At 45.2% G+C, this 27679-nt stretch overlaps 1 protein-coding gene across 2 annotated transcripts in view; it reads left to right on the forward strand.

Annotated features, from left to right (window-relative positions):
* The window catches only part of LOC115155794 (immunoglobulin superfamily member 3), a 97273-nt gene that overhangs the window by 25124 nt on the left and 44470 nt on the right, over window positions 1-27679 (forward strand). For both annotated transcript variants that reach the window (XM_029702747.1, XM_029702748.1), the window contains exon 3: window positions 26979-27398. In XM_029702747.1, the coding sequence (XP_029558607.1) occupies window positions 26979-27398 (420 nt within the window). The remainder of the gene's footprint in view (window positions 1-26978; window positions 27399-27679) is intronic.

Below are 27679 nucleotides of genomic sequence, written 5' to 3' on the forward strand. Positions count from 1 at the left end.
TGTTTTCAGCAGCACACCTGGCTTTGTTCCTGCCTGCCCGATACTGTATCATTGTTTGTGAGAGTGAGGTGTGTCTATTGTGTGTGGCAGTAGAATACGACTCCTGGGCCGTGTGTATGGCTGATTGTTCAGAAAGATGATACCACCAAACTGTGTGTCTGACACACCTTTTATAATGCGACAACAGTCTACAAGTGGCTGATGTGGGCCAACTGGAAAAACTGCCCCCCTATTATCTCCTATGCGGAGTCAATCACCACCTTCCGGAGACACCTGAAACCCCACCTCTTTATTAAGGAATACCTGGGATAGGATAAAGTAATCCTTCTAACCCCCCCCCCTTAAAAGATTTAGATGCACTATTGTAAAGTGGTTGTTCCACTGGATATCATAAGGTGAATGCACCAATTTGTAAGTCGCTCTGGATAAGAGCGTCTGCTAAATGACTTAAATGTAAATGTTAAATGTATTACAAAACAACTCATAAAAGCACTAACAAGCTATTGAAGATAAATCTTAAAAATAATAGTAACTTTTCAGACAATGTTTTAGTGTGGACTGTACAATATATTATGTGATATCTACAGTATGTCCTTTTTGGTTGTACAAAGCGACTAAAGATTTCCCAGTCACAAGGCCTGGAGAAGGGATGTTTTCTGACTGATCAGTGTTGTAATGCGGATGTCCTGCCAGGTTAAAGGTGAAAGGCTAACATCACCATGTGTAACCATTTGTACAGAAGTAGCTCCAGGTCAGGGGTCAACCACAGTCTGTTTTCACCCACATGGTGGACCACTCATTCAGGAGCCATGGTTCCAAGACAGGGGGGGGGGGTCCCAGGAGATAGCCTTAGCATCCTACCCACCAGCCTGTGTCTCCTAAACACTAACTCATGAGATAAAATTACAACATGAAATGGTCCTACCGTGTGTGTGTGTGTGTGTGTGTGTGTGTGTGTTCCCATGCATGTCCTACGCACCAGCCTGTGTTTGAGTGTGTCCAAGGCACCAGCTTGTATGAGAACAGGGACCAACAGCAGACTTCTCTTCTCTTACTCAGCCATGAGGCTCAAAACACAGTCATGTCCAAGACCAATTATTAACTCTGTGGCAAAAATACAGTACATCAAGTGCTCTTTAAAGTAGGTCCTTCAGTTGTTAGTCACTATCACAGTATGACGGTGCTACTTAGCTCCATCACAGCTTCCATACTGCTGGACACGTGTGACATATCCTCACACTCTGTTTTATCTTCTCAGTCTATTGGCTTAAGGGGCTAGTTTATAGTACAGAGTGTGACTGATGGAGAGAAACAGAGTGTGTGTGACGGAGAAATGATGAGCCGTTTCTCCTGACTCCAGTCTGATTGGTTACGTCTCCTCGGGCGCTACCCACAATGCAGCTGGTGCTATAGGGGCATGTTTTACATAGTCTCTGTGTCTGATATGACTATTAGGGTTACTGTCTTGCCTACCACCTATGATCATTCTCAAAGCAACTAGTTAGCTAGGAGAGAGATGTGTGTTGGCATGGTTGTGTGTCGATGTATAGCTGTGTTGACTCCTGTGGAAGGGCGAGTTTTCTTTAAAGCACATTTTTAGAATGTTTCTCCTTTTCTCTCTATTCCTCTCCCTCTTTTTAGAAGAGAATCAGAATTTACCAGACACTCTTATTTAGAGCGACTTACAGGAGAAATTAGGGTTAAGTGATTTTTCACCTAGTCTGCTCCGGGATTCGAACCAGCGACCATTTCAGCTATTAGCCCAACACTCTTAACCACTAGGCTACCTGCCACACTGAGGTAGGTAGACCATTTTTCTGTCATTCCACCAAGGATGGATTCACCCTGTAAGTCTATGGTATATGCTGCACTGATAGTGGCACTCATCTATCCCCATCCGCTCTCTTTCCCGATCTCTCTTTCTCCCCTCTGTCTTTAGCTGTCTAAGAAGCAGGTCTATGGTTTTGTCAATAGATGTCTTGCCTCTCCAGCCCTGTCAGATTAAAGGAGGAGAAGGAAGAGGGGGGAGGGATTGAGGAATGAACATAGCTATAAAGAGGGAGGAAAAGGAGGGATTGAGAGCACTAGATGGAAGAATGGAGAGAAATGAAGGAACAAGGTAGATTTACCGAGGGATAGCGTGATGGAAAGATGCCGATCGGGATAACGTCTTGGGCTGATGGAGAGAGTGGGATAAGGAGAGATGTAGAGGGAGAGTTACTGGAGGTGAGAGGATGGGAGAGGAAGGCTGTATCAGTCTGCTGTATCAGTCTGCTGTATCAGTCTGCTGTCTGTTGGTATTGATTGGGAGTGCTAGGCTGTGTGTCTGGAACACTTTATCTCACAGACTTCCTCCTCACAGTGACATTGGCTCTCTTTCCCTGTCTCCTCTCTCTCACTCTCTCTGACCTCACCATCTCCTTTTCTCTATTTAATTTACAATCACTCTTCTCTCTTCCTCTTGGCTCTGAGTGAATGAGTGTGTGTGCTCTCTGAGCTGGTGAATGGGCACGGGTCCAAACGGAATGAGAGATTTTATCACTCCGTCTACTCTGCCATTTCCCTGCCAATCTCATCTCCTCCAATGACAGGGGTTCCTGCTCAATGACATTACTGTCACTCTGACTGCGCGCACACACACACACACACACACACACACACACACACACACACACACACACACACACACACACACACACACACACACCGCCCGGGCGCTGTCCTGTCAGTCAGAACAAATGTTCTGGTGGTAATTGACTCTGTGAGAGGCGCGTCTGAAGAGCCCCCAGTGGAAATGGGAACAGCACCGCAAAACAATACAGAACGTCTCTTACGGAACACAACCCCACAGTACACACAGAGGCACATTGGAACCACGGAATAGAACATAGAGCACCAAGAATATAACACTGCAAAGCAGGGTGGAACAAGATGGTAGATGGAAAAGGAAGAGAGGAGAGGAAGTAAACAGGACACAGTATGACAGGGAGGGCATAGGGTCTGTCTCAATACTCTGAACAGGACACAGTGAGTACAGTTACATGCACACAATATTTCATTTTTTTTGTGTAGAGTCAGATTAATATTATAGTTTGATTTTAAAAAGTTTACATGCTTTGCAAGAAATGATTTCCTAATAATCCTGTTTACTTGGACACATCTGAAATCCTGCTACCTGATGGCAGAACATCGCCAATCAAAATAAACATTCCACCACAGTGACCATGTTACTTTTGGGAAGCATATTTGATTCTGAGTTTGGACGTATAAAGTTTGTATGTAAAAACTACTTCTCAGTTGTTCCTAATTCACTTCACTCACGCTAAAGAGGGAGGCTAGTGTTAGCACATGCGCAGATCAAATACACCGCTGAAGTTTACGTGTCCTAATCATTTGAAAGATTGCTCAGAAAACCAAGTGTTTTAATCGGTGTAGTCTTACGTCGATTTTGATCTTACTCTGATTTAAGATGAGGTGTTTACATGACTAATAATCCGTTTATTATCGATTTACTACTGTGCATGTAAACGTACTCAACGTGACAGGGAGATCAGAGGGGCCATCTTAATACTCTTAATACTCAAGACACAGTGTGATAGGGAGATCATAGGGGCCATCTTAATACTCAAGACACAGTGTGATAGGGAGATCAGAGGGGCCATCTTAATACTCTTAATACTCAAGACACAGTGTGATAGGGAGGGCATAGAGGCCATCTTAATACTCAAGACACAGTGTGATAGGGAGGGCATAGAGGCCAAGTGGCTACCTGCCCTCATCTTCTGTCTCTCCTCCCTCATTTGCACTTATGCTATGGCATGAAGTGATGTTGGAGTCACTAGCTCAAGGCTGAAGCTCTTTGTCATTCAACACACACACACACACACACACACACACACACACACACACACACACACAAAAGCATCTACACACGCTGGCAGTCTTGGCTATTATCAATACAATAATTGAATATACAGTACCAGTCAGACATCAAAACTATGAAATAACACACATGGAATCATGTAGTAACCAAAACAGTGTTAAACAAATCAAAATATATTTTATTTTTGAGATTCTTCAAAGTAGCCACCCTTTTGCCTTGATGACAGCTTTGCAAACTCTTGGCATTCTCTCAACCAGCTTCAGGAGGAAGTCACCTGGAATGCATTTCTTAAAAGTTAATTTGTGGAATTTCTGTCCTCAATGCGTTTGAGCCAATCAGTTGTGTTGTGACAAGGTAAGGGTGGTATACAGAAGATAGCCCTATTTGGTAAAAGACCAAGTCCATATTATGGCAAGAAGAGCTCAAATAAGCAAAGAGAAACGACAGTCCATCATTACTTTAAGACATGAAGGACAGTCAATATGGAACATTTCAAGAACTTTGAAAGTTTCTTCAAGTGCAGTCGCAAAAACCATCAAGCGCTATGATGAAACTGGCTCTCATGAGGACCACCACAGGAAAGGAAGACCCAGATTTACCTCTGCTGCAGAGGATAAGTTCATTGGAGTTACCAGCCTCAAATTGCAACCCAAATAAATGCTTCACAGAGTTCAAGTAACAGACATCTCAACATCAACTGTTTTGGAGGAGACTGCGTGAATCAGGCCTTCATGGTTGAATTGCTGCAAATAAGCACTACTAAAGGACATCAATAATAAGAAGAGACTTGCTTGGGCCAAGAAACACGCGCAATGGAAATTAGACTGGTGGAAATCTGTCCTTTGGTCTGATGTGCCCAAATATGCGATTTTTGTATTTTATTTTATTTTATTTTTTTTTTGTTCCAACCGCGGTGTCTTTCTGAGATGCAGAGAAGGTGAACGGATGATCTCCGCATGTGTAGTTCTCACTGTGAAGCATGGAGGAGGTGGTGTGATGGTGTGGGGGTGCTTTGCTGGTGACACTGTCAGTGATGTATTTAGAATTCAAGGCACACTTAACCAGCATGGCTAACACAGCATTCTGCAGTGATATGCCATCAAGTCAAAGTTTATTTGTCACGTGCGCCGAATACAACAGGTGTAGACCTTACAGTGAAATGCTTACTTACAGGCTCTAACCAACAGTGCGAAGAAGAAAAAAAAAGTGAGTGTGTGTGTAGGTAAGTAAAGAAATAAAACAACAGTCTTCCCTGTGGCTCAGTTGGTAGAGCATGGTGTTTGCAACGCCAGCATGGTGTGTGCAACGCCAGGGTTGTGGGTTCGATTCCCACGGGGGGCCAGTACAAAAAAAATAAAAAAATAAAAAAAATGCATGAAATGTATGCATTCACTACTGTAAGTTGCTCTGGATAAGAGTGTCTGCTAAATGACTAAAATGTAATAAAAAGGCATTTGAAAAATAAGAGTAGCAAGGCTATATACAGACACCGGTTAGTCAGGCTTATTGAGGTAGTATGTAGGTATGGTTAAAGTGACTATGCATATATGATGAACAGAGAGTAGCAGTACCGTAAAAAGAGGGGTTGGCTGGTGGTGGGACACAATGCAGATAGCCCGGTTAGCCAATGTGCGGGAGCACTGGTTGGTCGGGCCAATTGAGGTAGTATGTACATTAATGTATAGTTAAAGTGACTATGCATATAAGATAAACTGAGAGTAGCAGCAGCGTAAAAGAGGGGTTGGGGGGGGGGGTCACACAATGCAAATAGTCCGGGTAACCATTTGGTTACCTGTTCAGGAGTCTTATGGCTTGGGGGTAAAAACTGTTGAGAAGCCTTTTTGTCCTAGACTTGGCACTCCGGTTCCGCTTGCCATGCGGTAGTAGAGAGAACAGTCTATGACTGGGGTGGCTGGGGTCTTTGACAATTTTCAGGGCCTTCCTCTGACACCGCCTGGTGTAGAGGTCCTGGATGGCAGGCAGCTTTGCCCCAGTGATGTACTGGGCTGTACGCACTACCCTCTGAAGTGCCTTGGGGTCGGAGGCCGAGAAATTGCCGTACCAGGCAGTGATGCAACCGGTCAGGATGCTCTCAATGTTGCAGCTGAAGAACCTTTTGAGGATCTCAGGACCCATGCCAAATCTTTTTTGTTTCCTGAGGGGAATAGGCTTTGTTGTGCCCTCTTCACAACTGTCTTGGTGTGTTTGGAGCATTCTAATTTGTTGTTGATGTGGACACCAAGGAAATTGAAGCTCTCAACCTGCTCCACTACAGCCCCGTCGATGAGAATGGGGACGTGCTCGGTGCTCCTTTTCCTGTAGTCCACAATCATCTCCTTAGTCTTGGTTACTTGAGGGATAGGTTGTTATTCTGGCACCACCCGGCCATGACTCTGACCTTCTCCCTACAGGCTGTCTCGTCGTTGTCGGTGATCAGGCCTACCACTGTTGTGTCGTCAGCAAACTTAATGATGGTGTTGGAGTCGTGCCTGGCCATGCAGTTGTGGGTGAACAGGGAGTACAGGAGGGGACTGAGCACGCACGCACCCCTGGGGAGCTCCAGTGTTGAGGATCAGCATGGCAGATGTGTTGCTACCTACCCCCACCACCTAGGGGCGGCCCGTCAGGAAGTCCAGGATCCAGTTGCAGAGGGAGGTGTTTAGTCCCAGGTTCCTTAGCTTAGTGATGAGCTTTGAGCGTACTATGGTGTTGAACGCTGAGCTGCAGTCAATGAATAGCATTCTCACATAGGTGTTCCTTTTGTCCAGGTGGGAAAGGGCAGTGTGGAGTGCAATAGAGATTGCATCATCTGTGGATCTGTTTGGGCAGTATGCAAATTGGAGTGGGTCTAGGGTTTCTGGGATAATGGTGTTGATGTGAGCAATTACCAGCCTTTCAAAGCACTTCATGGTTACGGACGTGAGTGCTACGGGTCTGTAGTCATTTAGGCAGGTTGCCTTTGTGTTCTTGGGCACAGGGACTATGGTAGTCTGCTTGAAGCATGTTGGTATTACAGACTCAATCATGGACATGTTGAAAATGTCAGTGAAGACACCTGCCAGTTGGTCAGCACATGCCCGGAGCACACGTCCTGGTAATCCATCTGGCCCCGCAGCCTTGTGAATGTTGACCTGTTTAAAGGTCTTACTCACGTCGGCTACGGAGAGCGTGATCACAGTCGTCCGGAACAGCTGACGCTCTCATGCATGCCTCGGTGTTGCTTGCCTCGAAGCGAGCATAGAAGTGATTTAGCTCGTCTGGTAGGCTCGTGTCACTGGGCAGCTCGCGGCTGTGCTTCCCTTTGTAGTCTGTAATAGTTTGCAAGCCCTGCCACATCCGACGAGCGTAGGAGCCGGTGTAGTATGATTCAGTCTTAGCCCTGTATTGACGCATTGCCTGTTTGATGGTTCGTCGCAGGGCATAGCGGGATTTCTTGTAAGCTTCTGGGTTAGAGTCCTGCACCTTGAAAGCAGCAGCTCTACCCTTTAACTCAGTGCGAATGTTGCCTGTAATCCATGGCTTCTGGTTGGGGTATGTACGTACAGTCACTGTGGGGACGACGTCCTCAATGCACTTATTGATACAGCCAGTGACTGATGTGGTGTATTCCTCAATGTCATCGGAAGAATCCCGTAACATGTTCCAGTCTGTGATAGCAAAACAGTCCTGTAGTTTAGCATCTGCTTCATCTGACCATTTTTTTATAGACCGAGTCACTGGTGCTTCCTGCTTTAATTTTTGCTTGTAAGCGGGAATCAGGAGGATAGAGTTGTGGTCGGATTTACCAAATGGAGGGCGAGGGAGAGCTTTGTACGTGTTTCTGTGTGTGGAGTACAGGTGACCTAGAATTGTTGTGCTGAGGGGGACTATAATTTGTTTTTAACAGGATAATGACCTAGCACATCTTCAGGCTGTGTAAGGGCTATTTGACCAAGAAGGAGAGTGATGGAGTGCTGCATCAGATGACCTGGCCTCCACAATCACCCGACCTCAACCCAATTGAGGTTAGTTGGTCCGCAGAGTGAAGGAAAAGCAGCCAACAAGTGCTCAGCATATGTGGGAACTCCTTCAAGACTGTTGGAAAAGCATTCCAAGTGAAGCTAGTTGAGAGAATGCCTATAGTGTGCAAAGCTGTCATGAAGGCAAAGGGTGGCTACTTTGAAGAATCCCAAATATAAAATAGATTTAGATTTGTTTAACACTTCTTTGGTTACTACATGTTTCCATATGTGTTATTTCATAGTTTTGATGTCTTCACTATTATTCTACAATGTAGATAATAGTAAAAAAGAAAAGAAAAACCTTGAATATGTAGGTGTGTCCAAACTTTTGACTTGTACTGTATGTCAGCACGCGAGCAAGTGCTGTCTTTAGCTTAGCGCCCACGCTAACGAGCTAGGCTAATGAGAGAGGGTTTAACGTGTTAGCGTTATGAGGGTGTTAACAGGGAACGTGCGTGTGTGTGTGTGTGTGTAAATGGGAAATGGGCCAAAAGCGCCACTGCTCCTCTGTTTTGATTTGATTAGCTTAGCTAAGCGCTAACCCTCAGGGGTGCTCTGCCTCTTCTCTGTGTGAAATTAATGCAATGCAGTGGCTAGGCTACATGAATATGAATGCTACAAGAATATGTATATTAATAGGAGATTGCTAATGCTACATATGTATTCATGTTAGTAAGCTGGTTTTCATAAAACAGGCAGGAGACAAATGTGAGGATGAAGCTGGTATTGGAGCCCGGGATGTTTGTGTTGGTTTGAAGTCTTATCTCAACAGAAAAGAAAACTCGAGGTGCTTGTAGGTCTACTTTTTCACAGGAACTGCTGATAACCCTGCTCTGTCTACCACACACATGCACACAAGCAGATGCGTATACGTGTGTCAATCTAAGTAACATAATAAAAAAATCCCCATCAAAATCCGTCAGTTAAAGCTAGAGATACATTATCAGTTTTTTTGCATGGTCTGCGTCGGCTTTCCGCATCTGCGGTGGAAGGTGGCCGAGCTACAGCGCCGTTTGTCAGACAACGAGAAAATCGGTCTTCTCACGAAAACGTCTGTGGCATCCGAACGGTTTGGCCTATAAATATGTATTTAAAAAATAAATAAAAAATGTTAGCATTTCCTTAGCTTTCTTAGATCTCCTCGATATATAAGAAAAGATGCGGCCTGTTTTGCCATTTATGAATGTGTTATTCAATGCGTTTCTATGGGCTATAGTAGTAAAGGCCAAATTCTATATTTGATCAAATAAAGTAAAAATATATACCTGTATATAATAGCTAAATGATGCATGGTATGACCATCTTAAAACAATTATATGTTTGCTTAGTAGAACCCCCCCCCCCTCAAGGCTTAGAATTTCAGAGGTTAAAGATTACTGCATGCATAACATGCACTTGGCTAATACAGTGGTGTAAGTGAGAGAAAGCATTATTAAACCAGTCAATCTGCCTGCTCGTTCTGTCTCTCTCTCTCTGCCTGTCTCTCTGTGTGTGGAGGTAGTGCTGGTATCAGTTTAGAGATTAACATCGTGACCGCCTCGTTGGCATGCTAATCAGCCTCTCATTATTTGGAATGAAAAATAGTGGTTTAGTTAAAATGTCTACTGTAAAAGGTTTCAGTATGGGCTCTACAGCCCCAGGCTGTCTGTCTGAGCCTCTATGAGGAAAACTAACTCAGTCTGCAGTCTGAACACACTACACAGTAACACGGCTCCCGAGTGGCGCAGCGGTCTAAGGCACTGCATCTCAGTGCTAGAGGTGTCACTACAGACACCCTGGTTCAGCGGTCTAAGGCACTGCATCTCAGTGCTAGAGGTGTCACTACAGACACCCTGGTTCAGCGGTCTAAGGCACTGCATCTCAGTGCTAGAGGTGTCACTACAGACACCCTGGTTCAGCGGTCTAAGACACTGCATCTCAGTGCTAGAGGTGTCACTACAGACACCCTGGTTCAGCGGTCTAAGGCACTGCATCTCAGTGCTAGAGGTGTCACTACAGACACCCTGGTTCGGATCTAGGCTGTTTCACAACCGGCCGTGATTGGGAGCCCCATAGGGCGGCGCACAATTGGCCCAGCGTTGTCCGGGTTTGGCTGTTGTAGTCTGCCATTGTAAATAAGAATTTGTTCTTAACTGACTTGCCTAGTTAAATAAAGGTGAAATAAAGGTGAAATAAAGGTTAAAAGACTTTCACTCTGACGATAACTATGTCCTCAATCTCCATAGCCTGAGTTAGTGTGTACCTACCACACACACACTCTCTTCCTCCGTCTTTCCCTCCGAACTGGCGGGTGCAGACATATGCTGCCACCTGTGCCCCTGTGCCAGGGTTGAGCTCTGCCAGAGAGAGGGTGTGTGTGTGTGTGTGTGTGTGCTGGCTCTAGCTCAGACAGTTGCTCCTCTCATCTGCTACCCTGCTGGACTGGTTCCCTAGTGGTTCTACTCTACCCACTCTCACCCCAGACTTCACATGCATGTCCCCGCCCCTCACACACACACACACACACACACACACACACACACACACACACACACACACACACACACACACACACCAGACGGTATTTCCCCACCCCACACCACCCTCCTGGGAAGCTCCAGACTGCACATTCCTGTCCCACACAGACACACACCAGGTTTAGCATATTCCAGCCCCTCCCCACCCTGAACCCTTTCACACACACCCCTCAGACTCCCCACACTCCCCTCCCCCATCAGCACCACACACACACACACACACTCACTGGTCACCGGCCAGACACCCCTGTCTCTCTCTTGGCCTCCATATAGTTGATGCATGGGGGTTGATCTGATGAAGGAAAAGACTAGCCCTGTCTTACAGACCAGACCTCTACCCTGTGCTCCTGCTATAATCTGCACGTGCTTCTGGAGATTGGCTTATTTTCCAGTTATTCACACAACATACATACATACATACACAATCCTCAAAGCAAGCAGCACCACCTGGAAGTGGCAACGAGACAAAGCCTGCAGTGATCTAAACACACACACACCACACACAGTAGTGGTGGTCAGATGGCTGAGGCTGTAACTGGCTCTGTTCCTGGGGTTGTCTTCAATTGGTCACAGTACTTGACCATCTGGGGCTGGAGAGAGTGGGGGATGGAAGAGAGGGAGGGATGAAAAGAGAGGGTGGGGTGCTTCTCTAGGTGTAAGAGGCAGAGAGAGGGAGGTGAAGCCCTGTAACAAAAAGAGTAACTAGGTTACATACAGTAGATGACTACTTTTATTCTGGTAACATTGTGTTTGCACTGTTTGGGAATTCATCCCTTCTTAGACAATATACAGTATGGTTGAGTACCGTAGAATGTTTACTGTTACAGTACACAAGTCAGTACGGTTATCGGAGTGAGAGACGAGGGGAGAAATGGAGGGAGAGGTGGAGAAACGGGGGCCAAGGGAGATGGACAGGAGGGAAATACTTAGGTTGAGAGCGAGTCATAGAACGAGAAACCGAGGTATAGAACAGGGGAATGAGATAGAAAGCGAGTGATGGCAGGAAAAGGATTTGTTTTCTTGTGTTTTAAAAGCATCGTGTGTATGTATTTGATGCTCCCAAGGATTTTATTCAGCGACAGCATTGCCTGAACACTTCTCAAACGCTCATCTTAGGAAAATATGTCTTTCATACACCCACCTCTCTTTCCAAACTACCCCTCCTCTCACACCTCTCTCTTTTTAATCTCTTGCTTTTCTCTTTCTTCCCTAAATCTCTCTCTTTCTCAAGCTCCTTCCCTTGCTGGGCCTATAGGAGGATAGGAATCGTGTCAGAGAGAAAGTGAGTGTGTGTGTGTGTGTTTTCAAATGTTCAACCTGCCTCCATGCTCTCTCGCGTGTGTGTGTGTGTGTGTGTGTTAAACCTGTCTTCCTGTCTTTTGTGTAAACAGCTTCTCATGCTAAATCTTCTCCATGAATCAGCCTACTAACTCCACCTCACCATTCAGCTGCTACAATAACAAAATCCACCGATTCTTGCAGATCGCCATGTGTCCCTTTTGAATGCAGTGGTCCCCCTCTGTCTGTGACTCCGTGTTGCAGTGTCCCCCCTATGTCTGTGACTCCGTGTTGCAGTGATCCCCCCCTCTGTCTGTGACTCCGTGTTGCAGTGATCCCCCCTCTGTCTGTGACTCCGTGTTGCAGTGATCCCCCCCTCTGTCTGTGACTCCGTGTTGCAGTGATCCCCCCCTCTGTCTGTGACTCCGTGTTGCAGTGATCCCCCCCTCTGTCTGTGACTCCGTGTTGCATTGATCCCCCCCTCTGTCTGTGACTCCGTGTTGCAGTGATCTCCTCTGTCTGTGACTCCGTGTTGCAGTGATCCCCCTCTGTCTGTGACTCCGTGTTGCAGTGATCCCCCCCTCTGTCTGTGACTCCGTGTTGCAGTGATCCCCCCCTCTGTCTGTGACTCCGTGTTGCAGTGATCCCCCCCCTGTCTGTGACTCCGTGTTGCAGTGATCCCCCGCCTGTCTGTGACTCCGTGTTGCAGTGATCCCCCCGCCTGTCTGTGACTCCGTGTTGCAGTGATCCCCCGCCTGTCTGTGACTACGTGGTGCAGTGATCCCCCCTCTGTCTGTGACTCCATGTTGAGAGAGAGCAGCTGTCCCCTCAGGGCTCCCATACTGACGTGTGTGTGTTGAGAGAGAGCAGCTGTCCCCTCAGGGCTCCCATACTGATGTGTGTGTGTTGAGAGAGAGCAGCTGTCCCCTCAGGGCTCCCATACTGACGTTTGTGTGTGTTCTTGTTTCGCTCTGTATGTGTGGTTCCGTGGTTCTTTTTGTGAGTGTGTGTTAGGTGTGCCAGAGGTGGGTGTGTGTGTGTGGCACACAGATTTTCATCTTGGTATAGTGAGCAGTAATATTCACAGGGGGTCTGCTCTCACCCGTACATCTGGTCTAGTTGTGATTGTATAACTTCCATATGAAATCATCTATGTTCAACGAGTGTGAGGGGAGAGACAGAGCAGCTTGCATGTACAGCCCAGTCAGCAAGGTAGTGTGAGAGAAAAGCTCACTATCAGTATCAGCCAGTATGTGTGTTGTGTGCTTGACAAGAGGATAGAGAGAAGGAGAGTGAGAGAAGCAGAATGTGATAATTGGGTGCTGACAAACAGCTAAAGAAAGAGAACCATGAGACTGTGAGAGAAAGGGTGAATGAAAGAGTGTGGAGAGCGTGAAGAATTCGGAGTAAAAAAGGCAAAGAATGGAAGAGTAGGAGTGTGAAAAAGGACAGCGAGAGGAGAGGATGATTCAGCGGCCCTTGTTTAACAGTAGAGCCTTCATGTGGGCTGCGGTCACAGTGACACACCACCTGTATGTGGTTACTCCATTAGCTGGCCGCCAGATGTCTGATGTTGAACAGCTCAGAACTATTTCTGCAGACACACTTGAGTGTCTTGTCATCCCTTCTCCCACTACCTCTTTACCGCCCTCCCTCCCTTCATCTGTCTCCTCTGTTCATTTTAGGTGATTGGACACGGTGTGGTTTTTATAGCGCTGTGTGGGAGACTGAGAGATGGCTTGGGATATGTTCGTGAGAGTGTATACACACACAGACAATGTTTAATAGGCAGTATGGCTCATTGTCTGTATGTGTTGTATTATGAATGTGCCCCCTGCTGTGGCCCTAGATCCAACACTGGCTGCCTTCTTTCTCTGTTCTTCTCTCTCCTCTCCTCTCCCCTCCCCTCCCCTCCTCTCCTCTCCTCTGCTCTCCTCCCCACTCAGAATATGTTCACTCAACATCTAAAGTGAGGCTCAAAATGGGTATGTCAGAGCATCGGGCCTAGCAGAACACTCATGATCCTCTTCCTCAATCATCCTCTTCATCCTCTCTCTGATCATCATCATCATCCTCATCCTACTCCTCCCTCTTGCTAATCCTGAGAATGTATTCATCCCTCTCTGACTCACTACTAGCTCTAAGCCTTAGAGAGGAAGACGGAGGGAAATAAATAGTACACATATGCCCATTCCTCTAGTCATCACTGGATTCGTATGCATCTCCTGTACACACACACACACACACACGCCCACCTTCTCCATTTTCCTCTGAGCAGCAATCTCTGTTTCTCACAGAGCAATTACTGCTAATTATCCTACCTCGTCCTCACCATTCTCTGCTTTCTCTTCTCTTATAGAGTTATTATGTTCTACAATGTCTGTTTTCACTAGTCTGACTAACACTTTAACTCTCAAAGTCCTCTGTTGATGATGAAGGGGGCTGTGCTTTTACTGGTTGGCACTCCTCGGTTTCTTTCTCACTCAAACATGCACAGCCACACAGCCCTCCGAGCCACACAGCCACACAGCCCTCCGAGCCACACAGCCACACAGCCCTCTGAGCCACACAGCCACACAGCCCTCCGAGCCACACAGCCCTCCGAGCCACACAGCCACACAACCCTCCGAGCCACACAGCCCTCCGAGCCACACAGCCACACAACCCTCCGAGCCACACAACCCTCCGAGCCACACAGCCCTCCGAGCCACACAGCCCTCCGAGCCACACAGCCCTCCGAGCCACACAGCCCTCCGAGCCACACAGCCCTCCGAGCCACACAGCCCTCCGAGCCACACAGCCCTCCGAGCGCCGCCCCAGTTGGATTTTCAAATCCAAACAACGAGAGGTCTCAACCAATCAAACCCGTCACACAATTTCTGAGCGAATATTGCATTAACAAATGGCCTCCTTTTCAGATCAGTGTGGTCACCGTCACAGCTCTCCCTGTGCTGAGTCACATGGGTCGTGTCAGCCATACTGTTTGCCGCTCCACACTTTTATTTCTATTGAGGGTAACTCAATGCTTGGATTATTACTAGTAGTTGTGTGTCAGTGGGCACAAGTTCCAAGTGACTCAGCGCTGCAGAGAAATCTGATAACGAGGATTGACCCGTCACAGTCCACAGGAACACACAAAAGTACACACACACATTATTTTAATCTACTCTGATGGCCTTGTTCAAAGAGGAGAATTTGTTCAGTGTAATTTATTAATGGTTACATAAAGGTTAGATGTCAGTCAGGATAGGGTTTTGAAGTTAACATTGCAGATCAAACTGCTCAAGTTATCGTCTTTACCGCTCTTTCTCTGTCTCTTTTCCTCCCTCGTTCATCTGGCCATGCCATCCTTCTGATGTTTTGGGACTCTACATGAAATGCCGGCCAGAGGGACTAGCGACAATGAGAGGGAGAGACCCCTCCTCTGTTATATAGTAACTAAGGTCTAAGGCAGGGCTATTCAACTGGCAGCCAGCGGTCAGATCTGGCCCGTTTGTAAACTTTAGAATAGCCCTTTGATCAATTCTGAACATCATTGACAAAAAAAATCTGCAAAAAATACTGCATTTCGTGAGTTTAGGGAGGAGATGGGTGTTGGCTTTCTTGTGGCGAAGAAAAGCAACTATCTAGCGACAATGCTTGATGAGGACTTCATATCAGATGTTTGTTTTTTAGTGACATCTTCAATCAATTGAATGGACTTCATTTAGGACTAAGAGGAGGGATTAAAATAGTTATTGACATGACTAATTTTAGCCCAACAAAACACTCAATTTCCCTACGCTGCGCAACTAAACTCAGCAAAAAAATGAAACTTCCTCTCACTGTCAACTGTGTTTATTTTCAGCAAACTTAACATGTGTAAATATTTGTATGAACATTGCAAGATTCAACAATTGAGACAGAAACTGAACAAGTTCCACAGACATGTGACTAACAGAAATGTAATAATTTGTCCCTGAACAAGGGGGGGGGGGTCAAAATCAAAAGTAACAGTCAGTATCTGGTTTGGCCACCAGCTGCATTAAGTACTGCAGTGCATCTTCTCCTCATGGACTGCACCATATTTGCCAGTTCTTGCTGTGAGATGTTACCCGACTCTTCCACCGAGGCACCTGCAAGTTCCCGGACATTTCTGGGGGGAATGGCCCTAGCCCTCACCCGCCGATCCAACGGGTCCCAGACGTGCTCAATGGGATTGAGATCCGGGCTCTTCGCTGGCCATGGCAGAACACTGACATTCCTGTCTTGCAGGAAATCACGCACAGAACGAGCAGTATGGCTGGTGGCATTGTCATGCTGGAGGGTCATGTCAGGATGAACCTGCAGGAAGGGTACCACATGAGGAAGGAGGATGTCTTCCCTGTAACGCACAGCGTTGAGATTGCCTGCAATGACGACAAGCTCAGTCCGATGATGCTGTGACACACCGCCCCAGACCATGATGGACCCTCCACCTCCAAATCAATCTCGCTCCAGAGGCCTCGGTGTAACACTCATTCCTTCGACGATAAACGCGAATCCGACCATCACCCCTGGTGAGACAAAACCACGGCTCGGCAATGAAGAGCACTTTTTGCCAGTCCTGTCTGGTCCAGCGTCGGTGGGTTTGTGCCCATAGGGTTTGTGCCGGTGATGTCTGGTGAGGTGGTGAGGACCTGCCTTACAACAGGCCTACAAGCCCTCAGTCCAGCCTCTCTCAGCCTATTGCGGACAGTTTGAGCACTGATGGAGGGATTGTGCGTTCCTGGTGTAACTTGGGAAGTTGTTGCCATCCTGTACCTGTCCCGCAGGTGTGAAGTTCAGATGTACCGATCCTGTGAAGGTGTTGTTACCTGTGGTCTGCCACTGTGAGGACGATCAGCTGTCCGTCCTGTCTCCCTGTAGCTCTGTCTTAGGTGTCTCACAGTACGGACATTGCAATTTATTGCCCTGGCCACATCTGCAGTCCTCATGCCTCCTTACAGCATGCCTAAGGCACGTTCACACAGATGAGCAGGGACCCTGAGCATCTTTCTTTTGGTGTTTTTCAGAGTCAGTAGAAAGGCCTCTTTAGTGTCCTAAGTTTTCATAACTGTGACCTTAATTGCCTACCGTCTGTAAGCTGTTAGTGTCTTAACAACCATTCCACAGGTACATGTTCATTAATTGTTTATGGTTCATTGAACAAGCATGGGAAACTGTGTTTAAACCCTTTACAATTAAGACCTGTGTTGTTATTTGGATTTTTACGAATTATCTTTGAAAGACAGGGTCCTGAAAAAGGGACGTTTCTTTCTTTTTTTCTCCCGTGATGTCGGAGTTTTTAGATAAACTCATCAAATCTCATTGCAAAGTTAGCTTTCAATTTAAGTCCCTACAGAGGTGCTGCAGTTTGTTATAGGGACCCGGTCTCTACTGATGCAGGGAACAGAGATTTCTCTGCATACGCTAGTCAACTGAGATATGCCGTGCATGAAAGGTTACTGTGTAAAAAAAAAAAAGACCGAAAAATGGATAATGATGAAGAAATAGAAAAATAAATATAAAATAGAACAGAATGTGATGCTGGTCAACTGCAATATGCCATGCATAAAAGGTTTTCTGTGTGTAAATAAAAACAAAAGATGACGCTATAACGGACAGGAAAGTAGAAAGTAATTCATGTGATGCAGGTCAACTATGTTATAAGTACAAATGTGTTCAATTATTTCAACAATTTGATGCACTGAATTAGGTTAATCTTAAAGCACTTAATGAACTTTTAGCAACATTTAATTTGTTAAAGTGCTTTATAAGATTATTATTGTGTTTGTGCATAGTTTTTTTTTTTATATTGGTCTTAGGAAGAGTAGTCCCATGTAGAAAATATTGGGCCCCCCTGTAAATAACTTTTTTCAAATCTGGCCCCGGTAAGAATATACTTGATTAGCCCTGGTATAAGGGCCCAGTGCTGGGTTTCTACTAAGCTAACATTTTGAATTGTTTTAAAATGGTCATACCAAGAATCATTTTAGCTATTTGATTTGGAATTTTATGACGCCTGTAAGTATATAACAATTTTAATAAAAAAAAGATTAATAATGGAACATTGAATTTGGCCTTACTGTTATGAGCCAATAGAAACGCACTGAATAACATCAAAGGAAGTTTTGAAGTTTCTGTCCTATATCTTATATCTATATCTAAGAAAGCTCAGGATTTTATTTTTAATTGACCTATATTTAGCCCCTTTTGGGGGGGCACTGAAGTATTTCCATACCGTATATATACAGTGCATTCGGAAAGTAGTCAGACCCCATGACTTTTTCGACGTTTTGTTACGTTAAACTTATTCTAAAATGTAATAAATCGTTTTTTTCTTCATCAATCTACACACAATACCCCATAGTGACAAAGCAAAGACAAGTTTTTAGAAATGTTTGCAAATGTATAAAAAAATAAATATGAAATTACATAAGTATTCAGACCATTTACTTAATACTTTGTTGAGGCAGCTTTGGTAGAGATTAGAGCCTCGAGTCTTCTTGGGTATGAAGCTACAACCTTGGCACATCTGTATTTGGGATGTTTCTCCCGTTCTTCTCTGCAGATCCTCTCAAGTTGGATGGGGAGCGTTGCTGCACAGCTATTTTCAGGTCTCTCCAGAGATGTTTGATCGGGTTCAAGTCCGGGCTCTGGCTGGGCCACTCAATGACATTCAGAGACTTGTCCCGAAGCCACTCCTGTGTTTTGGCTGTGTGCGTAGGGTCGTTGTTCTGTAGGAATGTGAACCTTTGCCCCAGTCTGAGGTCCTGAGCATTCTCGAGCAGGTTTTCATCAAGGATCTCTCTCTACTTTCCTCCATTCATCTTTACCTCGATCCTGACTAGTATCCCAGTCCCTGCTGCTGAAAAAAAATCCCCACAGCATGATTCTGCCACCACCATGCTTCACAATAGGGATAGTGCCAGGTTTCCTCCAGATGTGACGCTTGGCATTCAGGCCAAAGAGTTCAATCTTGGTTTCATCAGACCTCAGAATCTGGTTTTGTCATGGTCTGAGAGTCCTTTAGGTGCCTTTTGGCAAACTGCAGGCGGGCTGTTATGGGCCTTTTACTGAGAAGTGGCTTCCGTCTGGCCACTCTATCATAAAGGCCTGATTGGTGGAGTGCTGCAGAGATGGTTATCCTTCTGGAAGGTTCTCCCATCTCCACAGAGGAACTCTGGAGCTCTGTCAGAGTGACCATCAGGTTCTTGGTCACCTCCCTGACCAAGGCCCTTCTCCCCTGATTGCTGAGTTTGGCTGGGCGGCCAGCTCTAGGAAGAGACTTTGTGGTTCCAAACTTGTTCGATGAAAGAATGGTGTTGGCCTCTGTGTTCTTGGGCACCTTTAATGCTGCAGACATTTTTTGGTACCCTTTTCCAGATCTGTGCCTGGACACAATCCTTGTCTCGGAGCTCAACGGACAATTCCTTCGACCTCATGGCTTGGTTTTTGCGCTGACATGTACTATCAACTGTGGGACCTTATATAGATAGGTGTGCATTTCCAAATCATGTCCAAACAATTGAATTTACCAGATGGACTCCAATCAAGTTGTAGAAAAATCTCAAGGATGATCAATGGAAACAGGATGCGCCTGAGCTCAATTTCAAGTCTCATAGCAAAGGGTCTGAATACTTATGTAAATAAACTATTTGTGTTTTTATTTTTAATACATTTGCAAAAAATTCTAAAAACCTGTTTTCCCTTTGTCATTATGGGATATTGTGTGTAGATTGAGGATTTTTTTATTTATTTAATCCATTTTAGAATAAGGCAGTAATGTAACAAAATGTGGAAAAAGGCGAAGGGGTCTGAATACTTTTCCGAATGCACTGTAAATTCCATTAATAGTTTTTTTGTCTTGTGGGTGGAGAGCAAAATAAAGAACACCATTTGTGTTCATGAGAGTCTCATCTTTCGGTACCGTTTGTACGCTACAGAAGTTTTTGTGAGAAGATCGATTTTCTGGATGTCTCCTAGTCTGACAAACACCGCTGTAGCTCTGCCACCTTCTACCGCAGATGCAGAAGGCCGACATTGGTGAATGCGGTGGATTGATCCCATGCAAAAAACAGACAGATTTTGGTAGTGTTCTTTTTTTTTAAGGGTGCGTTCGTAAATACTCCTGATTTCAGAACACTTTTGTCTGAGTGTGCGACAGCGCAGAATAAAGATGCATTTACGAACGCGTAACACCCGTTGAATATGACCGGTGTCAGTATATGTATATGTCAGTAAAATGTAATTAAATTGTTGCCATCAGCACAGTTAGTCACCAACACTCTAGATAACGTGTAAACAGCCTAACCAGCTCTGCTAGGGTGAGTAAAATGGTCAGAGGGAGGTGTTCTCTCATTTATGTCTGGAAGTAGCTAGCTAGGTGGCAACAAACGTACTGTTATGGCAGCAATCATGCCAACCACAGGATGTGACCAAGTTGTGATTGTAGATGTTTGTAGCCTGTTTTCATAGTACTATCTCTTACTTAAGAGAAAACAAGTCCAAGTAGCAGCAGCAGCAGTATGGGCTGGCCAGGTGCCTGCCCTGGAAGTCTCTCCCAGATTTAGGCCAAGTCCATACTCCTGCAGTGTGCGCGGGCTTGCATGTTTGCTTCGTCTCATCCTTAATCCTGCTCAGATTGAGGTCAAGGGGCGATTGGGAGAATATCAAGTAGATCACATCAGTGTGTTTATCAACTGGGCTCTGAACCCACGACCCCAATGGGTCATGTCTGATTGGTTGAATGCAATCTAGACAGGATTTGATTGGCCTTGGGGGACAGTACAGTAAGTGGCGTATGTGTTGTTTTTGTTGGTGTCAGGCCAACCCAGCTGTTTTGTGGACCTGTCTACCCAGGGATGTAGAGAAGAGCAGCATGTTTTCATTTTGCAGTTATCCAGAGTCTTTGGGGGGAGGGGCACCAGGCGGGGGTGGGGGACCAGTGGAAAGATGTATGGAAGTGGAGATGTTGTTATGGCAACTCCGGGCTGTTTTAGGGGGAACCTTAGTAGTGTAAAGTAGGTGGGTTGTTATGGCAACAGGAGGCTGTAGCGTAGGAGGGTTGTTGTGGAATGAGTAGGCTCTCCCTCTCCTTCTTTCTCTTTCTTTCTCCCTCTCTATCATGTTGTAAATCTCTCTCCTGTTGATCCGGGTGGTATAGTGTGGTCTCTGTGTGAGAGCTGCTCTCTGCTTTTCACACACCAAATAAGGCCTCTGTCACGCCTCCGAACATTCTCTCCCTAAGTAGCTTTCAGACATCTGAAATGCCCTATGTATCACAGGCAGCATCAGGAGACTTCCATACAGAGCCTCTCTCCTTCAGCCCTCTCATGGAACATTCAAGCTACCCTATCAAGGAACAGCACCATGTGCCCGTTGGCTTACTCCAGTGCCAACAGAGAATTTTATAAGACACAAACACATTTATTCTCCATCCATATGGATCCAAGGCAGAACACATTGGCTAGGAGTGCTACCATGGTTAACCTGCTACTTGTAGGCAATCGATTGATAGTACAGTTGTACTCGTCGCTAAGTAACAGATATTTGGTGTTGACACGGAGAGCGACTTTACCCTTAGTGACAGGGATTGCCTGTAAGTCATTCAACCCTCGTCAACTCAGATCAACTCCAACCTATTAAAGTGAATTCAAAGTCATTTCAGCTCAATACAACCCAAATCTGTATACTGACATGCTAAATGTTCCATTTCCGGAGCGTACATGAGCACTATTTCAATGGGAATGAAGGACAAACGTAATTATTCCCTGTCGTTTTCATCCCTCTCCTTTCATGTTATTCTCCCCGGTGATAAACTGCAGTAACCAGATCCTCCCCTCTTATTCTATCTCTCTGATCGCTCTGTCGTGGTGCCTCTCTCATTCCTGCTCCATCTCTCAATCTGTTCCCTGTTCAAGTGTGCGGACACACACACACACACACACACACACACACACACACACACACACACACACACAGAGCTGGACTGGCGATTTATCACAATATGGATTTTTGTCCATATCGTCCAGCTCTGTGTGTGTGTAATGAAAAATGAATAATGAAAAATGGAATGATAAGTTTATAACATTAATGTGCACCACAGTTTTTACAATTGTATTATCCTTTAAACTACTGTTTTGATGACCATCAATTGTCCCATTAACAATCACTCGCATTTCTGTAGTGTAGGCTACATATTGTAATGAACGATATACAGAGCATTCGTAAAGTATTCAGACGCCTTGACTTTTTACACATTTACAGCTTTATTCTAAGATCGATATATATTTAACCCATCTACACACAATATCCCATAATGACAAAGGGAAAACAGGTTTTTGGACATTTTTGCACGTTTTATAAAAAATACCTTATTTACAAAAGTATTCAGACCCTTTGCTATGATACTGGAAATTGAGCTCTGGTGCATCCTGTTTCCATTGATCATCCTTGAGATGTTTATATAACTTGGAGTCCACCTGTGGTAAATTCAATTGATTGGACATGATTTGGAAAGGCGCATACCTCTGTCTATATAAGGTCCCTCAGTTGACAGTGCATGTCAGAGGAAAAACAAGCCATGATGTCGAAGGAATTGTCTGTATAACTCAGACAGGATTGTGTCGAGGTACAGATCTGGGGTACCAAAAAATGTGTGCAGCATTGAGGGTACCCAAGAACAGTGGCCTCCATCATTCTTAAATGGAAGACGTTTGGAACCACCAAGACTCTTCCTAGAGCTGTCCGCCCAGCCAAACTGAGCAATCGAGGGAGAAGGGCTTAGGTCAGTTAGGATCACCACTTTATTTTAAGAATGTGAAATGTCAGAATAATAGTAGAGAGAATTTATTTCAGCTTTTATTTCTTTCATCCCATTCCCAGTGGGTCAGAAGTTTACATACACTCAATTAGTGTTTGGTAGCATTGCCTTTAAATTGATTAACTTAGGTCAAACGTTTCGGGTAGCCTTCCACAAGCTTCCCACAATAAGTTGGGTGAATTTTGGCCCATTCCTCCTGACAGAGCTGGTGTAACTGAGTCAGGTTTGTAGACCTCCTTGCTCGCACATGCTTTTTCAGATCCCACAAATTTTCTATAGGATTGAGGTCAGAGCTTTGTGATGGCCATTCCAATACCTTGACTTTGTTGTCCTTAAGCCATTTTGCCACAACTTTGGGAGTATGCTTGGGGTCATTGTCCATTTGGAAGACCCATTTGTGACCAAGCTTTAACATCCTGTCTTGAGATATTGCTTCAATATATCCACATAATTTTCCGTCCTCATGATGCCATCTATTTTGTGAAGTGCACCAGTCCCTCCTACAGCAAAGCACCCCCACAACATGATGCTGCCACCCCCGTGCTTCACGGTTGGGATGGTGTTCTTCGGCTTGCAAGCCTCCCCCTTTCTCCTCCAAACATAACGATGGTCATTATGGCCAAACAGTTCTATTTTTGTTTCATCAGACCAGAGGACATTTCCTCAAAAAGTACGATATTTGTCCCCATGTGCAGTTACAAACCGAAGTCTGGCTTTTTTATGGTGGCTTTGGAGTGGTGTCTTCTTCCATGTTGAACAGCCTTTCAGGTTATGTCGATATAGGACTTGTTTTACTGTGGATACAGATACTTTTGTACCTGTTTCTTCCAGCATCTTCACAAGGTCCTTTACTGTTGTTCTGAGATTGATTTGCACTTTTCGCACAAAAGTACGTTCATCTCTAGGAGACAGAACGTGTCTCCTTCCTGAGCGGTATGATGGCTGCGTGGTCCCATGGTGTTTATACTTGCGTACTATTGTTTGTACAGATGAACGTGGTACCTTCAGGTGTTTGGAAATTGCTCCCACGGATGAACCAGACTTGTGGAGGTCTGCAAATTTTTTTCAGAGGTCTTGGCTGTTTTCTTTTGATTTTCCCATGATGTCAAGCAAAGAGGCACTGAGTTTGAAGGTAGGTCTTGAAATACATCCACAGGTACAGCTCCAATTGACTCAGATGATGTCAATAAGCCTAACAGAAGCTTCTAAAGCCATGACATCATTTTCTAGAATTTTCCAAGCTTTTTAAAGCACAGTCGACTTAGTGTATGTAAACTTCTGACCCACTAGAATTGTGATAGAGTGAATTATAAGTGAAATAATCTGTCTGTGAACAATTGTTGGAAAAATTACTTGTGTCATGTACAAAGTAGATGTCCTTAACAACTTGCCAAAACTATAGTTTGTTAACAAGAAATTTGTGGAGTGGTTTGAAAAAAGAGTTTTAATGACTCCAACTTAAGTGTATGTAAACTTCCGACTTCAACTGTAACAACACGCTTGGAGTTTGCCAAAGGGCACCTAAAGGACTCTGAGACCATGAGAAACAAGATTCTCTGTTCTGATGAAACCAAATTGAACTATTTTGGCTGAATGCCAAGCGTCACGGCTGGAGGAAACCTGGCACCATCCCTACGGTGAAGCATGGTGGTAGCAGCATCATGCTGTGGGGATGTTTTTCAGCAGCCTGGACGGGGAGTCTAGTCAAGACTGAGGGAAAGATGAATGGAGCAAAGTAGAGAGAGATCCTTGATGAAAACCTGCTCGAGAATGCTCAGGACCTCAGACTGGGGCAATGGTTCAAACAGCAAAGACAACGCAGGAGTGGCTACTGGACAAGTCTCTGAATGTTCTGGAGTGGCCCAGCCAGAGCCCGGACTTGAACCCTTTCGAACATCTTAAAATAGCTGTACAGCGACTCTCCCCATCCAACCTGACAGAGCTTGAGAAAATCTGCAGAGAAGAAACACCCCAATTTCAGGTGTGCCAAGCATGTAGCGTCATACGCCAAAATACTTGAGGTTGTAATCACTACCAAATGGGCTTCAACAAAGTACTGAGTAAATGTTCTGAATACTTATGGTCCTTTTTTACATTATCAAACATTTCTAAACTGTTTTTTCTTTGTCATTATGCGGTATAGTTTGTAAATTGATAAGGGGAAAAAACGATTTAATCAATTTTAGAATAAGGTTGTAATGTAACAAAATGTGGAAAAAGTCAAGGGGTCTGAATTCTTTCTGAATGCACTGTAAGCAAAATGCCTGTGATAAGTGATTGGTATGGTTGGTGTTAATACTTTTAGGTTCATCATCCCAGCTCCAGACACAGACAACAAGACAGACAAGCTGTTAGCATATGTGCTCATTCATAGCAGGAAAGCTTCAGGATAGATGGATACCACCAGGCTTGAAACCAGCCCATGCCCATCTCCACAATAACAATGCTTATGTGTTTCAATTGCTTTGCAATACCATGTGCCTGCTGCACAGTGCACTCCAATATCATATATCTTGACAAAGCCCTTGAAGAGCCAAGCATCTTAACCAGGGCTTGACAATACCGCACTGTATTACTGGAAAGTCTACTCTCAGTCCCTGCATTTTTCCATTTCCCATTCATTTGTCCAGGTCAGCTAAAAGGATGACTGCTGCTGCACATGGTGTGCTACACACTGTCTTTATACATACTAGGGCAGAGTGTGTGTGTCAATCATTAGATGTTAATCACATCAAGCCCCTGACCGGTTAGATGAGCCATTTCCTACTGAGATAATAGGACCCAAACAGGATATGAGTCCATTTAGACAGGATGCATCTTCACTCACACACCCTCCGACTGCTGCTGGGACATTTAGTCTTCCATCCCATAATACTCCTGCCGCCTGCCGATCCCTGTTTCCAGACAGAGTAACCAGGGTTTATTTCTGGAGTTGTATAGTGTTTTATCTGCTCCTCCCTCTCAAACCTGTCATGTCGCTCTCTTCTTCTTTCCCTCTCTTTCTCTCTGTTCTTAACCGGCCGAGTTTGACTCTCTCTGTTGTCAGTTATAGATGCTAGCTAATGCTGAAATGTGTTCTCATTCCAAATACATTGTCTGTATATTTAGAGTGTGTGATCTGGTAGACCTCCGTCTGAGGCTTCACAGGGTTAGAGCTGTCAGTCAGGAGAACCTGCCCTGGTTTGTTGAACACTGTGTGTGTGTGTGTGTGTGTGTGTGTGTGTGTGTGTGTGTGTGTGTGTGTGTGTGTGGAGTTACAAGTTTCAAGTTTTATTAGTTGTATGTACAGGATACACATTTTATACACCATCCAACAATGCAACAACAATAAGAAATATAAAAGATAAGAATATGAACATAAAGGAAATAGCCCAGTAGGATAGAATAAATCAAATATTTTATGTCACATGCGCCGAATACAACAGATGTAGACCTTACAGTGAAATGCTTACTTACAAGCCCTTAACCAACAATGCAGTTTAAAAAAAATGTGTTAAGTAAAAAATTGATAAGTTAAACATTTAAAATAAAAGTAACAAATAATTAAACAGCAGCAGTAAAATAACAATAGCGAGGCTATTTACAGGGGGTACCAGTACATTGTTAATGTGCGGGGGCACCGGTTAGTTGATGTAACTGAGGTAATATGTACATGTGGGTAGAGTTAAAGTGACTATGCATAGACAAACAGAGTAGCAGCAGCGTAAAAGAGGAGTCTGGGTAGCCCTTTGATTAGCTGTTCAGGAGTCTTATGGCTTGGGGTTAAAAGCTGATTAGAAGCCTCTTGGACCTTGCCGCTCCGGTACCGCTTGCCGTGCGGTAGCAGAGAGAACAGTCCATGACTAGGATGACTGGAGTCTTTGACATTTATAGCATAATTATAATACAGAACGGCACAATTTATAGTGCAATATTTAAAATGTAAAAATGTAAATGTAAATATTTACACGTGTTTTGGTGAAGGGGGAATCGGGGGGGGAAGGTTTTTTTTTAAATTGTGCAATATTTAGCAATAATAATAAGTGTGTGTGTGTGAGCTAAAGTGTGAAGAGTCCGAGCAGGTGGTCAGTCCAGTTCAAGTGTTCAGCAGTCTGATAGCTTGTAGATACCAACAGGCTCAGAGACCGTTTCTATCAGACCTCATGTGCCGATACCGTCTGCCCGATGGTAAGGGAGTGAACAGCTTGTGTGTGAGGTCTATGGGGGTGAGGGGGGGAGAGGTACTGTATGTCTGAGAGGGTTATGTCATACGCAGGAGAAGGTGTCAACGCATAGGACTGATGTAACAGAAATATAACAACAACAATGTCCTATAGCAAATGCTTTCATCTAAAGCCACTTAAAGTTTACATGTGTAAATATAGTATATGTGGGAATGAAAGCCACAACTTTGATCCATGTGCTAAGCAGACACTGGACCAATGATGTGACACTCCTATTTACTCTCTTCTTCTTTCTCTCCTCTCCTCCTGCAGTCATCCCTGACTCCCTCACCGTCACCGCGCCGCCACAGACCCTCTCCCAGGTGGAGGGAGACACGCTCCAGCTCAGCTGTGAGGTTTCCCGGACGACGGAGCAGCACACACACCTGTCTGTGGGTTGGTACCTGCGCTCCCCGGAAGACGCTGTCGCCCCACCCCTGGAGATCCTCACCCTGTCCCGGGACTTTGTCCTCCGCGCCGGCGGGCCGTACAAACAGAGGATGACCTCAGGAGACCTGAGACTGGATAAGACCAGCGCTACGTCCTACAGGCTGACCATCCACCGGCTGCAGCCTGCTGACCAGGGCCTGCTCTACTGCCAGGCTGCAGAGTGGATCCAGGACCCCGATCGCAGCTGGTTTGCTATGACCCGCAAGCAGGCCGACAAGACCCAGCTACGTATACAGCCCACTGGTGAGTAGGGGGCGATGGGAGTGGCCAGTTTGTGTGTGTGTAAGGTTGTGACTCGTCATACACACTCTCCGAGGGCTGATCAGTATCTCTCACTAAGCTCATTAGAGCACTAAGGAGGGCTTACCAAACCCCTATGGACTGCATGTGTTGACTGGCATACAGGAAAAACAAAGCTGGACTGTTACAAGGGTCAGAGATCACACAGGGTCAGGAAGCAGGAAGTACATACACCCTGACGATAATGGAGTGTTTCATGCTGATGTGATAGTAGTACGTCATCT

The sequence above is a fragment of the Salmo trutta genome, chromosome 20, assembly GCF_901001165.1.
Source record: "Salmo trutta chromosome 20, fSalTru1.1, whole genome shotgun sequence".
Taxonomy (NCBI): Eukaryota; Metazoa; Chordata; class Actinopteri; order Salmoniformes; family Salmonidae; genus Salmo; species Salmo trutta.